Below are 16,078 nucleotides of genomic sequence, written 5' to 3'. Positions count from 1 at the left end.
CACTGCTGGCTGGAGATGATGAAATTTATAACCCAATACACCTAGAGGTCACCAAGCTGAAGAAGGAAACAATGAAATCTATGAGCCATGTTCCCTAATTTCATCAGATCTTGGCTTCCAAACTATTCTACAAACAGCAGTTGTCACTGCTGAAAAATTAAATAAAGGAGGGGAGAGATGCTGCCTAGGGAACAATTAGATAAGAGATGGCATAACCCTTGGCTGCATAACAGGTCGAAAAAGAAAACGGGGGGGAAAAAGAACTCCTTATCCTAAACGTGGTAAAAGAAGAGGGAAATTTGTACTTTCGGACTTGCAACATTCTGCTAATGTAGCCTTACAATAAAGTAAAATTAGTTCATCTGGACATATTTTTTTTTGTCTAGACTACCTGGGAAGGCTGACAGCTTTTGTCTGGAGGTTGAGTCATGGCAACTGGACTTCTTTTCCTTTTTTTTTTGTTTGAAACATTTCTCTGCTTATTCAAGTAGTATATTCAGTCTTCTTCTTAAGCTCCTTAGATAAGCAGCAAAATGTTTGAAACAAAAAAAAAACAAAAACAAAAAAACCCCCAAACCCGCCCAGTTGCTAAGACTCAACTTCCAGACAGCCCTACCTGGGTGACTGAGAATCTTCACCAACATACTGACAGCGATCTGACTATAGCAGAGCTCTCCAAACTTGGCAACTAAGGCTTGTGGACTTCAACTTCCAAAATTCCCCAGCCAGGCAGAATTCCCCAGCCAGGCTGAGGAATTCTGGGAGTTGAAGTCCACAAGTCTTAAAGTTGCAAAGTTGGATGATGCCTGGATTATAGGAACAATAGCCCTGCTGATGAAGTATCTGGTCCATCTAATTTTATCGTAGCTGCTCTGAACCCCTAAAAAGGCAATGCTGTTTTATTTATTTATTTATTTAATTAATTAGATTTTTATACCGCCCTATTCCCGAAGGACTCAGGGCGGTTTACAGGGCAGCATAAAACACAATACAAAGATAATATAAAATTAAAATAAATTAAATTAATTAAGCCCAACAATTAAAACAATATATAAAAAGCTAAAACCCCTTCAGTCCAGGCCTGATAGATCGAAAAACCAGGTTTTCAGGTTTTAGCCAAGTGTGTTGCACAAATCCAACATAGTCAGTTTCTGGTTCGGCGTTACCATGCCAACTCTGAAAACTGGATTCATTGGGAAGGGTCTGTGCTACAAACCAGTTGTAAAGTTGCCAAGGTTGGAGACCCCTGCTATAAACAATTCTCTTATCTATTCCAATGTGTGATAATTCTCCAGATAGCATTTAGAAGTTTTTTTCCCCCTCCCAGATCCTAAATATTTACTAAACAAAAGTGTTTTATCACACTTCTTCCGGGGAATAGGGCACACAGTGAGATCTTCTGTGATACTGAAAACCAAGGCTAGTTTTCATAGAGTGGATCTCACCAGCAGAATTAACCAGAAGGAATCAGATTTATTTATTTATTTTTATTTTAATCCCATTTATATCCCGTCCTTCTCCGAAGACTCAGGGCGGCTTACAATTTAAGCACAAACCAATGTGCTTAGCAATAATCAGAATCAGATTCCATCACAGGGGTACCGCTATCGGGCAACGCCTTGGACAATGCTTAGTCTATCATTTGGGTAGAGCTGGTCCCAGAAATTTTGTCGTTTATTTCTTTAGCCAAGCTGGTATTAAGATATACTTTTTTTTTCTTACACACTTACCTTCCTGAGTCACTCATGATGTCAGCAACTTTAACTGAAATTCACACCACAGCCTTTTCAAAGCAAGAGAAGAAAATCAGCAGTCTCTCCAAGTACAGTTGGCTTTTGTCTCACAGCTAAAAGCACAGCAGCCAATCCCTGTTGTCCCACTGCAAGAGCATTATGGTGTCAACATTCAAAATAAAACCAAACTCAAACCACAGTACCAAAAGGTCCAAATAGAAAGTCAATAGGTTTTTGCTTTGGGGGGGGGGATCATTTTCTGTTCAGTGCTGTGTCCCCAATCTTTACCTGCCCAGTCCATTTCATCTGGACTGAAGTTGCCTAAATAATATTCATGGGAAATTCAATCTGGGAACTGCAAGATTTGGTGAAGCATTTTGCATCGTAGCTTGGTGTAGTGGTTAAGGCACCAGGCTAGAAAACAGGAGACTGTGAGTTCAAATCCCGCCTTAGCCATGAAAGGCGACTAGGTAAATTAGGGGCAGTCCCTCCCTCTCTCAGCCCAACCCACCTCACAGGGTTGTTATTGTGGGGAAAATAGGAGGAGGAAGGTGTGTTAGATATGTTCACGACCTTGGAGTTATTTGTAAAAATAATAAAGGGGAGATATGAATAAATATCCCCTTCATGGATTACTGCCTTGTCGTGGCGAAGGGGCTTGCGTAATTCAATGAAGCTATGAGCTATGCCGTGCAGGGCCACCCAAGACGGACAGGTCATAGCAGAGAGTTCTGACAAAACGTGATCCACTGGAGAAGGAAATGGCAACCCACTCCAGTATCTTTGCCATGAAAACCCTATGGACAGTACCAAAAGGCAAAACAATATGACGCTGGAAGATGAGCCCCTCAGGTCGGAAGGCGTCCAATATGCTACTGGGGAAGAGCAGAGGGCTAGTACTAGTAGCGCCAGAAAGAATGAAGCGACTGGGCCAAAGCCGAAAGGACGCTCAGCTGTGGATATGTCTGGTGGTGAAAGGAAAGTCCGATGCTGTAAAGATTTTTTCTCCATAGGAACCTGGAATGTAAGATCCATGAATCAAGGCAAGCTGGACGTGGTCAAACAAGAGATGACAAGACTGAACATCGACATCTTAGGTATCAGCGAACTAAAATGGACAGGAATGGGTGAATTTAATTCAGATGACCATCAGGTATACTACTGCGGGCAAGAATCCCTCAGAAGAAATGGAGTAGCCTTCATAGTCAATAAAAGAGTAGGAAAAGCAATACTGGGATACAATCCTCAAAATGACAGAATGATCTCAGTTCGAATCCAAGGCAAACCATTCAATATCACAGTAGTCCAAGTCTATGCCCCAACCACCGGTGCTGAAGAGGATGAAATTGATCGGTTCTATGAAGCCCTACAGCACCTTATAGAACTAACACCAAAAAATGATGTCCTTATCATCATGGGGGATTGGAATGCTAAAGTAGGAAGCCAAAAGATAACCGGAATAACAGGCAAGTTTGGCCTTGGAGTACAAAATGAAGCAGGGCACAGGCTGATAGAATTTTATCAAGAGAATACGATGGTCATAGCAAACACTCTTTTCCAACAACCCAAGAGACGGCTCTACACATGGACATCACCAGACGGTCAACACAGAAATCAGATTGACTATATGCTCTGCAGCCAAAGATGGAGAAGCTCTATACAGTCAGTAAAAACAAGACCAGGAGCTGACTGTGGCTCAGACCATGAGCTTCTTGTTGCAAAGTTTAGGCTTAAACTGAAGAAAGTAGGGAAAAGCACCAGGCCAGTCAGGTATGAATTAAATCATATCCCCGTTGAATATACAGTAGAGGTGACAAATAGATTTAAGGAATTAGATCTGATAGACAGGGTGCCTGAAGAACTATGGACAGAGGTTTGCAACATTGTACAAGAGGTAGCAACCAAAACCATCCCAAAGAAAAAGAAATGCAAGAAAGCAAAATGGCTGTCTGAGGAAGCTTTGCAAATAGCTGAGGAAAGGAGGGAAGCAAAAGGCAAGGGAGAAAAAGAAAGATACGCCCAATTGAATGCAGAATTCCAGAGAATAGCTAGAAGAGATAAGAATGCCTTCTTAAATGAACAGTGCAAAGAAATAGAAGAAAACAATAGAATAGGGAGGACCAGAGATCTTTTCAAGAAAATTGGAGAGATGAAGGGAACGTTCAATGCAAAAATGGGCATGATAAAGGACCAAAATGGCAGGGACCTAACAGAGGCAGAAGAGATTAAGAAGAGATGGCAAAATTACACAGAAGAACTATACAAGAATGAGCTTAACGTCCCTGATAATCACAATGAGGTGGTCACTGACCTCGAGCCAGACATCCTAGAATGTGAAGTGAAGTGGGCCTTAGAAAAGCTGAGCAACAACAAAGCTAGTGGAGGTGACAGTATTCCAGCTGAGCTATTCAAAATCTTAAAAGACGATGCAGTAAAAGTGCTACACTCAATTTGCCAGCAAATTTGGAAAACTCAACAGTGGCCACAGGATTGGAAAAGATCAGTTTACATTCCAATTCCAAAGAAAGGCAGTGCCAAAGAATGTTCAAACTATCGCACCATTGCACTCATTTCTCATGCTAGTAAAGTTATGCTTAAAATCCTACAAGCTAGACTCCAGCAGTATGTGGATCGAGAACTACCAGAAGTACAGGCAGGATTTCGAAGAGGCAGAGGAACTAGAGATCAAATAGCCAACATACGCTGGATCATGGAGAAAGCTAGAGAGTTCCAGAAAAACATCTACTTCTGCTTCATTGACTATGCTAAAGCCTTTGATTGTGTGGATCATAACAAACTGTGGCAAGTTCTTAAAGAGATGGGAGTACCAGAACATCTTATTTGTCTCTTGAGAAACCTATATGCGGGCCAAGAAGCAACAGTGAGAACTGGACATGGAACCACTGATTGGTTCCAAATTGGGAAAGGACTCCGGCAAGGCTGTATACTGTCGCCTTGCCTATTTAACTTATATGCAGAGCACATCATGAGAAAGGCAGGGCTAGATGAATCAAAAGTTGGAATTAAGATTGCTGGAAGAAATATCAACAACCTAAGATATGCAGATGATACCACTCTAATGGCAGAAAGTGAAGAGGAACTGAAGAGTCTCTTGTTGCGAGTGAAGAAGGAGAGTGCAAAAGTTGGGTTGAAACTAAACATTAAGAAAACCAAGATCATGGCATCCGGCCCTCTCAATTCCTGGCAAATAGATGGGGAAGAAATGGAGGTAGTGACAGATTTTATTTTCCTGGGCTCCAAGATCACTGCAGATGGGGACTGTAGTCAAGAAATTAAAAGACGTTTGCTCCTCGGGAGGAAAGCCATGGCAAATCTAGACAGCACACTAAAAAGCAGAGACATCACCCTGTCAACAAAAGTGCGTATAGTCAAGGCTATGGTCTTCCCAGTTGCAATGTATGGCAGTGAAAGTTGGACCATAAGAAAGGCTGAGCGCAAAAGAATTGAGGCCTTTGAACTCTGGTGCTGGAGAAGACTCCTGCGAGTCCCTTGGACTGCAAGGCGATCAAACCGGTCAGTCCTAGAGGAGATCAACCCTGACTGCTCTTTAGAAGGCCAGATCCTGAAGCTAAAACTCAAATACTTTGGCCACCTAATGAGGAGGAAGGACTCACTGGAGAAGAGCCTAATGCTGGGAAAGATTGAGGGCAATAGAAGAAGGGGACGACAGAGAATGAGGTGGCTGGATGGAGTCACTGAAGCAGTAGGTGTGAGCTTAAATGGACTCCAGAAGATGGTAGAGGACAGGAAAGCCTGGAGGAACATTGTCCATAGGGTCGCGATGGGTCGGACACGACTTCGCAACTAACAACAACAACATGAATAAATATAAATAAATATAAATAAATCGGTTCTTCATATCAGAGGACTAACATGCTACTTAAATTTAAATCCAAGACTTTTTCCCCTGGAAAATTCTGATTTCAGGTGCCCAATCTGAGGAAAACAGAAAACGCCAGTGCCAAAAAGATATATTGTTCGTTTCCACATTCTTTAATGTCTTCATTAACCGATCAATTGTATTGATTTATGGGCTAGTTAAGGGACGCGGTGGCTCAGTGGGTTAGGACGCTGAGCTTGTCGATCAGAAGGTCGGCAGTTTGGCGGGTCGAATCCCGAGTGCCGCGTAGCAGAGTGAGCGCCTGTTACTCGTCCCAGCTTCTGCCAACCTAGCAGTTCGAAAGCACGTAAAAATGCAAGTAGAAAAATAGGGACCGCTACGGTGGGAAGGTAACAGCGTTCCGTGCGCCTCTGGCGTCTAGTCATGCCGGCCACATGACCACGGAGACGTCCTCGGACAAGCGCTGGCTCTTCGGCTTTGAAACGGAGATGAGCACCGGCCCCTAGAGTCGGAAACGACTAGCACGCATGTGCGGGGGAACCTTTACCTTTACCTTTTTATGGGCTAGTTACGTTTCTTCAGTTACATTTCTACATGCTATTTTATACTCCAAAAGGCTCAGGGTGCCTTATACGGCTTTCCTTTTAATTTCACCACAGTTCTGGATGGCAGGTTAGGTTGAGAAATTGTACCTGGCTTGACTTTACACAATGAATGAAACTCTGAGCTTGGTTTTGGTCAGCTTTGGTCAAATATAGCCTCAGTTCACACAACAGGCCAATCCATAACATAATTTGCTTGGTTTCAAGTTGATGCATTTGACTGAAGCATTGCACTTTGTAAACAATAGTTCACAGTTGAATTTGTACAAACCCAGCTAATAGGTTGTTTGTTGTTCCCAAAAACATGATGAAAGACACCCCATAGCTTAACATAACAGTTCATTTAGCAGTACTGCTGGTGTGGGGCCTGGCCCAAAATTACTGTTGCCTAGGAAACACAGGAAAACAGATTACTTAAAATAGCCTTTTATTTGTCCCCAGAATAAAGTAACACTACTCTACTTTACTAACAGATAATTAATTCCTCATTGCTGGACTCCATTAGATCATCCTTTTGTGACTTGAACCTTCTGAGTTTGTTGGTGTGCAGTTCCCATGAGGAGTAAACATTGGAGTCCAACACATTTAAAGTTCACCCATTTTGGAAATGCCACACATTAAACCAGTGTTTCCCAACTCCAGCAAGTTTAAAATATGGGACTTCAGTTCCCAGAATCCTCTATGCAGCATTTGTGGATGTCAACTCCCAGAATCCCCTGGCCAATATGTGGACTTCAATTCCCCAAATCTAGCATCATGTTGGCTGGAGAATTCCAGAAATTGAAGTTTAGATATCTTAAATTTGCCAAGGTTGGAAAGCAGTGCCTCAAGCAACAGTAATAGTACTGAATAAAAAGCAGTCAAAGATTTATTTTAAAAGCTCACTCTAAACTATCATTTGATTGTTTGTACATTAACTGATGAAACCATTGTAGCCCGGTTGTACACCAAGATGAAAAACTGTAAGCTATGCTTACAAAACTATAAAACATGATTTCAAAATCACAGTTTCTTTTTCACCAACATGCAAAACTGTAAACCGTAGTGTAGAAATCAGAGCTGATAAAGTTCACATAATCAGGCAGCCAAAACAAACAAATTGTACAAAGGCTTAACAGGAAATGAAGTTGATCCATTAAGGAAAAATTTACCAGCATAACTTTTCAATGCATAAGTTACCTATGAGGATTTTAATCCATATCAGAGTATCTGGAAAGTATGTAACTAAGATCTGTTTCTCACCACACCCACTCTTAGTTTATCAGGCCAACCCCTGTTGGCTTTGGGGGAGAAGGTAGTAAAAACAGTCAGCTTGCTGCATGTATGTATTATCTATTTACTAGTGAGGAAGCCTGCAAAGGTATCAGTAGACCTTTGCAATTGTGTCTTTAATGGTGTCATTTAGCAATAAACTGTGAGTATTCTAACAACTAGCCACCATTTAGCAGTGGTGGCTCAGTGGTTAGAACGCAGTACTGCAGGCTAATTCTGCTGACTGCCAACTGCCAGCAGTTCGATCCTCACAGGTTCAAGGTTGACTCAGCCTTCCAAGGTCAGTAAAATGACCTAGATTGTTGGGGGCAATAGGCTGATTCTGCAAACCACTTAGAGAGGGCTGTACAGTCCTATGAAGCGGTATATAAGTCTAAGTGCTATTGCTATTTAAAACATGGTTAAAAACAAGGCTTAATTAGATACGTTTGTTGTTATAGAAATGGTTAGTATATATACTAAGTATGTAAAAGTGAACGTTGAGGCTGTATTTTATCTGTACTGAAAAAGTTGGAAGTTAATGGGGTTTTTTTCTTCTTTTTTCCCCTCACACCACACTTCCCTTTTCCCCACTTTCCCCTTCCCCATTTCCCTTTTATCTTTGTTTTCATTGTATTTTATATTACGACAATTTCAACAAAAACCATATGTATGCACACAATGTGCTGCAAATAAGAAAACAATGCATCAGGCGCTTTCTGGAAGGGTGTGTACTTTTCTGCGCCTGCCTGTTAAAGAAAGGAAAATAACTTAGCACTGCTGCTTCCTAAGAATCTTGTAAATTGCCACACCTCTTCATGACACGGGGTGACAACTTTGTTTATTAAAGGTGGGTTTCTTCAATGGCTGACCAATCCCTTGTTTTATAGCACAAGTATTCTTTGGGGAAAGAGAAATTTGCACCAGGTGCTTTGGGCTAAAAGCCTGAAGTAAAGGCTTAAAATACTCTTTACTTGAGGCAAGGAGAGAAAAGGGAGCTGCATAAAAGATCCAGCCACGGATTTGTCCACACAGATCTAGCAACTATGACCAATAATCAATATAGAAGTGCTGGTGATGATGGGAAATGTTGATTTTTTTCCCCCCAGTTAGGTGATATTTTGGGTTTCAGGTTCAGGGTGGAGAAAGGCCACTGCTGAACCATCTACCTACCCTTTCTTCTGCTAGCTATCCAAATGAGATGGATTTTAAAGAATAGCGAACCGTCTTTCCTGTCCTTGAGCAGCCTTAGGGATAAAGGTTCAAAGGTGGCTGTGGTGTACAGTAAAGGTAAAGGTAAAGGTTCCCCCGCACATGCGTGCTAGTCGTTTCTGACTCTAGGGGCCGGTGCTTGTCCGAGGACGTCCCCGTGGTCATGTGGCCGGCATGACTAGATGCCAAAGGCACACGGAACGCCGTTACCTTCCCACCGGAGTGGTCCCTATTTTTCTACTTGCATTTTTACGTGCTTTCGTACTGTTAGGTTGGCAGAAGCTGGGACGAGTAACAGGTAGTCCTCAACTTAACAGCTGTTCATTTAGTGACAGTTCAAAGGTACAACGGCACTGAAAAAAAGTGACTTAGGACCGCTTTTCACACTTACGACAATTGCAACATCCCCATGGTCACGTGATCAAAATTCAGACACTTGGCAACTCGTGTTTATGACGGTTGCAGTGTCCCGGGGTGATGGGATCCCCTTTTGTGACTTTCTGACACGCAAAGTCAATGGGGAAGCCAGATTCACTTAGCAACCGTGTCGTTAACATAAGAACTGCAGGGATTCACTTTAACAGCTGTGGCAAGATTCACTTAACAAATGTTTCACTTAGCAACATAAATTTTGGGCTCAGTTGTGCTCCTACGTCAAGGACATCCCGTACTTTCAATGACACAGAGGCTACATCTTTCTCTGGCATGCAAGGTAATAAAAAGCATAGAATGGTAATCCTTGGACCAAAGGAGGCTTGAATCATTGCTAAACCGTGGTTAGATATTAGTTCTTTATCAGGAGTTGTGGATATTATGCCCAAAACCTATTCTTCATTTTGAACATGCCCCTAATCCTAGGATGGTTGTAATGAACCCACAAAAGTAACAAAACCCCTTTGACCACTCAGTGTGGACTTTCCCAACGTATATTTACTACAGTTTTGCTCTCCATATTTAGTTTTAGTTCCTATTGCCAGTAGTCCTCTCACTTACAACCATTCTTTTAGTGACCATTCAGAGTTACAACGGCACTGAAGAAAGTGTCTTATGACCATTTTTCACACTTACGACTATTGCAGCATCCTCATGGTCATGTGATCATAATTCAAATGCATACCAATTGGCATGTATTTATTATTATTATTATTATTATTATTATTATTATTATTATTATTATTATTATTATTATTATTATTATTATTATTATTATTATTATTAATATTATTAATATTATTGTTATTATTATTATTAATTTAATTTGTATACCGCCCTTCTCCCGAAGGACTCAGGGCGGTGAACAGGGCAATACATAAAAACAAGATACAAAAATTAAAATTATTAAAAAGTAATTAAACAACAGTGCCAGTAATAAATTAATACAAATTAAAAGTTAAGATCCATTTATAAAATCCAACCCCGTCCCATCAGGCCAGGCCAGCTTGTTCAAAAAGATGGGTTTTAAGATCGCGCCGGAAGGAGCGGAGATCGGGCGCCATCCGGAGCTCAACCGGAAGATGGTTCCATAAATCCGGTGCACCCACAGAGAACGCCCTCCCCCTGGGGGCCACCAGTCGGCATTCTTTGACCGGTGGCACCCTGAGGAGGCCCTCTCTGTGGGAGCGTACTGGGCGGAGGGAAGTTGACGCCGGCCGCAGGTGCTTATGACGGTTGCAGCGTCCCGGGGTCATGTGATCATTTTTTGCGAACTTCTGACAAGTAAAGTCAATAGGGAAGCCAGATTCACTTAACAACTGTACCACTAACTTAACAACTGCAGTGATTCCCTTAACAACTGTGGCAAGAAAGACTGTAAAATGAGTAAAAACACACTTAACAACTGTCTCAGTTACCAACAGAAATGTTGGGCTCAATTGTGGTTGTAAGTCGAGGACTATCTGTATCTTCCTTCAGGGAATTTAAGGCTACAGTATGCATTGTGGTGTTACTCCCCAATCTTGTCTCTTAGCCTCTTTTCTCATTTTTCAAATGGACGTCCTGCCTTTTGGCCAACATGGGTGCAAACAAAGCAGTACGCAATGTGGGAACTCCAAGTACTCCCATTTATCAGGAGCGCTTTTTTCTGTTCCTTGTTCAAACGCACAATGCCATGCACACACACTTTCTCTGAGCTTTAAGGATCTGTCATTTTTCTACGTGCAAATTCTCGGTCTTTGTAGTGGGTTCACTTCCAGCTCCAGGGTTTTAGAAATAATCTGTTCAAAAGGGCAGATAGGAGCAAGACTATACCCTGTAGTAGTGTGATTGTGACTGAATTAGAACTTTCCGCAGCCTCAATCAAGAGAGGACATTAGGAGCTCCTGACCAGCTCAGTCCCCACCTTACACAATAAATTATCAGACTGCAACAATCACACTTCATTTCAACCTTTCTTTGAGCTCCTGGTTGCTCAACTTCAGAGTCAGCTTTTGATTAAGTTTCCATGATTCAAGTGCCCTTCTCAGGGAACGCAGAGTGTTATCCTCGAATGTGGAATGGACAAACGGTGAACACAGAACCTTTTTTTAGCTGAGTGGCCCTTGGTGGGTGCTCTCTGAGCTTGGCAGTTTCCATGCAGATGTTTCATTACCCAAAAGATGTTACCTGGTTTGGGTAATGAAACGCCTACAAAAAAACCCCCAACCAAGCTCAGAAAGTACCAAGGATGCCTCATGTCGACCCTGAGCTACAAATATTCTCCTTTTTCGGTAACTCTTCAAGCTATAATTGCTAACCCCTGATAGCACTCTTCCCACAGTTTTGCAGCAGAGAACATCCCAAAACCACACAGTACATTTAAAACATAAACAAAAAAAACCAAAACTCAGGGAAAAAGGGACATCTTGGCTGATATATATGATACGATCACATGACTCCTGCCTTGAGCAAGGGGTTGGATTAGAAGACCTCCAAGGTCCCTTCCAGCCCTGATTCTTTACGGCCTCAGCCTTCCTCCTGCCTGCCTATCCCACCCTTATTTGGGCATCATTAGTCTCTCCATTATGGCTCACAATCCCACTAGATATATGAAGCGCTACCCTTGGCTTCTGAAGCCATGTCTACTTCTGTTGAAATGTTGATGACTCTGATCAGTTTTCCTCAGATCTGACGCCCTCCAGAAAGATAGCCGATGTACTCAAATCTGCACTTTTCAACTACTTGGAAGCACGGGGTGAAGGAAAACTACTCTGGTCTCAGTTCAAAGCCCAGATTCCGGAAACTGCTCTTCTGTTATTCCCAGTTTCAATGCTCAGAAAAATACCATCAAGGTCCCTGGAAGTGGTGGTGAGGTTTCTAACCACCTCACTCTGTTCCCCAAATCTCCCTTCACTATGAGAGATTCACAAAGAGGTCCTTTTGGTCATATCCATCAGACCTATCCCAAGGAATTTATCTTGGACATCCCCAATATTATTGGAATTACTTACTGCGCAAAACTCTGGTCTTCTCAGCTCTTAGGTTCTGCTTCTATCATTTCTCCTAGGAACATTTGACTGGCATGTAGAAATTATGAACTACTTGTATGACTTGAGAGACTTACTGGTCCTTTCACAAGCAAACCTCCCAGCTGGGCCACACCCCTTTGCATACTTGGACAGCTAGTAGAAGCTTAGTTGCTGAGGTGAATTAAGTTACACTCTCTCTGGCACAGAAACTACTTGAAACACAACTTAAAATGCAGGAAGGGGTGGGCCACTCCTAAATGGCAAATTTCCTACATGGGTTAGCATACCACTTGAAAACAGATACTGTAGTGATCTGCAGATTTCACAAGCAGAGATTCTGTAATATAGAAATATATATATATAAGTACATGCACATTGGAGACCTGTACTCCCAGCACTTGTCTTAATCAGAATAAGGCGGGAAGGGATCTTGGAGGTCTTCTAGTCCAACCCCCTGCTCAAGCAGGATATCCTATACCATTTCAGACAAGTGGCTGTCCTGTCTCTTCTTAAAAATCTCCAGTGATGAAGCACCCACAACGTCTGAAGGCAAGTTAGTCAGCTGGTTAATTGTTGTCACTGCTAGGAAGTTTCTTCTTAACTCCAGGTTGGTTCTCTCCTTCATTAGTTTCCATCCATTGTTTCTTGTCTTGCCTCCTACACATCACAACACACCTGAAAATGCAGTCACAGTGCGTGGTGGGTTTTTTAATACATCCCATGGAGTTTGTGAAACAGGAAGCTATCACTTCAAATACAGTGTCCTGTACTTTGTATTAAATCATGGGATGACTAACCAAGGACAAAAGAACAGATCTTCTAGGTCAGGGGTCTTCAAACTCAGCCCTTTTATGACTCATGGACGTCAACTCCCAGAATTCCTCGGCTAACGTGCCTGGCTGAGGAATTCTGGGAGTTGAAGTCCATGTGTCATAAAAGGGCCGAGTTTGAAGACCCCTGTTCTAGGTTCTTCCTCTGCGGATGAAATTGACCAGTTCTATGAAGCCCTATAATACCTTATAGAACTAACACCAAAAAATGATGTCCTTATCATCATGGGGGATTGGAATGCTAAAGTAGGAAGCCAAAAGATAACCAGAATAACAGGCAAGTTTGGCCTTGGAGTACAAAATGAAGCAGGGCACAGGCTGATAGAATTTTGTCAAGAGAATACGATGGTCATAGCAAACACTCTTTTTCAACCCCAAGAGACGGCTCTACACATGGACATCACCAGACGGTCAACACAGAAATCAGATTGACTATGTGCTCTGCAGCCAAAGATGGAGAAGCTCTATACAGTCAGTAAAAACAAGACCAGGAGCTGACTGTGGCTCAGACCATGAGCTTCTCGTTGCAAAATTTAGGCTTAAACTGAAGAAAGTAGGGAAAAGCACTAGGCCACTCAGGTATGAACTAAATCATACAATAGAGGTGACAAATAGATTTAAGGAATTAGATCTGATGGACAGAGTGCCTGAAGAACTATGGATGGAGGTTCGCAACATTGTACAAGAAGTAGCAACTGAAGCCATCCCAAAGAAAAAGAAATGCAAGAAAGCAAAATGGCTGTCTGAGGAAGCTTTGCAAATACCTGAGGACAGGAGGGAAGTGAAAGGCAAGGGAGAAAAAGAAAGATACGCCCACTGAATGCAGAATTCCAGAGAATAGCTAGAAGAGTTAAGAATGCCTTCTTAAATGAACAGTGCAAAGAAATAAAAGAAAATAATAGAATAAGGAGGAGCAGAGATCTCTTCAAGAAAATTGGAGAGATGAAGGGAACATTTCATGCAAAAATGGGCATGACAAAGGACCAAAATGGCAGGGACCTAACAAAGGCAGAAGAGATTAAGAAGAAGTGGCAAAATTACATAGAAGAACTATACAAGAATGAGCTTAACTTCCCTGATAACCACGATGAGGTGGTCACTGACCTCGAGCCAGACATCCTAGAATGTGAAGTTGGCCTTAGAAAAAGTGAGCAACAACAAAGCTAGTGGAGGTGATCGTATTCCAACTGAGCTATTCAAAATCTTAAAAGACGATGCAGTAAATTGGGGCCTTTGAACTATGGTGCTGGAGAAGACTCCTGCGAGTCCCTTGGACTGCAAGGTGATCAAACCAGTCAGTCCTAGAGGAGATCAACCCTGAGTGCTGTTTAGAAGGCCAGATCCTGAAGTTGAAACTCAAATACTTTGGCCACCTAATGAGAAGGAAGGACTCACTGGAGAAGAGCCTAATGCTGGGAAAGATCGAGGGCAATAGAAGAAGGGGACGACAGAGAATGAGGTGGCTGGATGGAGTCACTGAAGCAGTAGGCGTGAGCTTAAATGGACTCCAGAAGATGGTAGAGGACAGGAAGGCCTGGAGGAACATTGTCCATGGGGTCGCGATGGGTCGGACACGACTTCGCAGCTAACAACAAAAACAAAAGAAAAAGTCTGCTTTTAGCAGAGACTTGATTTACATGCTGAAATCTCCAGATGTAATCTTTGCCTCTCTGCAATTGGAAGTGTGCCGCAAAGAGCCATTTCCCAGCAGAGTAGGTATTAGAGACCTGGAGGGATAAGCAGTCTGACTTGCTTCTCCAGCCTTGGCATCTAATAATAGACTAATCTGGAAATAGCTGCATTACGAATAAACAGAATGGGAACTGTGCCTCTTTTATTACATTATAAAAATATTTTGTGTTTGTATTCATACTCAAAACTGAATGAGTGGAAACACCCGTGTGCTGAAGTGCCGAACAGCTAATCTTTTGTTACAGGATGAGAAGGAGCAGTTCTCCTTCATTTTATTTAGTGTGATGATTGTTGTGCATATCCAACCAGGAGCCCTACACAATGTACAATGGAGACTCTGGTTCAAGCAGGCCACTGCTCTTATCTGCCTAGCTGCAGGGCTGGATCTTCTACCTCAAACCATCCTTTGGCCTAGGCCGCAGGGGTAGGCAATCTTGGCTCTTTTATGACTCATGGACTTCAACTCCCAGAATTCCTGAGCCAGCATACCTCAGCTTGGAAACCTCTCCCTTTCCCCTCAGCATGGCTGGCTCAGGAATTCTGGGAGTTGAAGTCCACGAGTCATAAAAAAGCCAAGGTTGCCTACCCCTAGGGATAAATAGCTATTGGTAGATGGCTCTTTCTGATCCATACCAAAGGAATTCATGTTTCTCTCTCTTCAGCTACTTGCTCCTTCCCCCCATCCCCAGACAATGGCCTTTCAGTATTCCTTAGTACAGAGGTGTCAAACTGCCAGCAATGGAAAAAAAAGTCACGATACCTTACGCTGCGAGTTTGACACCCCTTCCTTAGAACCTCATGACCATAAGATACAAAGGTCATCTCACCATTTCTCATAACAACTTGCTTGTCTGGCATCAGTGTCTATTGCATGTTATAAAAGAAGGCAGAAAGATCATTAAAAATCTCATTGACACAGCCAGGTGTTGTTGTTTTTTTTCCTTTTTATTATTTTTAAGGGAGCTATAAAAGAACTTTTGTGGGAAGAAGGACTGGAGACCACTCGGATTAATGAGAAATTTCAACAGCAACCTGGAAGAAGAAAACTATGCCAACAGCTCTAAAGGAAGCCTACCTTTCCGCGTGGCCTAAGTGAGGAAAGCTAATTTATGTCTGCTGCGTGCACCAATTCATCTTTATTGCAGAGGAAGAATAAGCCTATCTTCTGGAGTGTTGGCTTTATTGCAGAGGAAGAATAAGCCTATCTTCTGGAGTGTTGGCTATTTCTGCCAGCTTGGTGTCATCTGCAAATTTGATGAGTTCCCCATCTATTTATAGAAAAATGTGGGTTAGATAGCATCACCACCAGATGGATTCGTAGCTGGCTGACAGGCCGTACTCAGCGTGTGGTCCTCAATGGAACTGCATCTACATGGAAGGAAGTGTGTAGTGGGGTGCCCCAGGGCTCTGTTCTGGGCCCAGTGCTCTTCAACATCTTCATCAATGATTTGGA

At 42.5% G+C, this 16,078-nt stretch overlaps 1 protein-coding gene across 1 annotated transcript in view; it reads right to left on the bottom strand.

Annotated features, from left to right (window-relative positions):
* The window catches only part of LOC308677902 (epidermal growth factor receptor kinase substrate 8-like protein 1), a 49,568-nt gene extending 37,390 nt beyond the window's left edge, over positions 1-12,178 (bottom strand). Inside the window, exons 1-2 of the mRNA XM_081344601.1 lie at positions 12,086-12,178; positions 1,731-1,783 (exon numbers count right to left, since the gene is read on the bottom strand). Of these exons, the coding sequence (XP_081200727.1) occupies positions 1,731-1,747 (17 nt within the window). The 5' untranslated portion in view covers positions 1,748-1,783; positions 12,086-12,178. The remainder of the gene's footprint in view (positions 1-1,730; positions 1,784-12,085) is intronic.
* Between the last annotated feature and the right edge of the window lie 3,900 nt (positions 12,179-16,078).

The sequence above is a fragment of the Vipera berus genome, assembly GCF_964194415.1.
Source record: "Vipera berus genome assembly, chromosome: Z".
Lineage (NCBI taxonomy): Eukaryota > Metazoa > Chordata > Lepidosauria > Squamata > Viperidae > Vipera > Vipera berus.
Note: the sequence above shows the minus strand (reverse complement) of the source record. Positions and strands in the feature narration are given on the sequence as shown.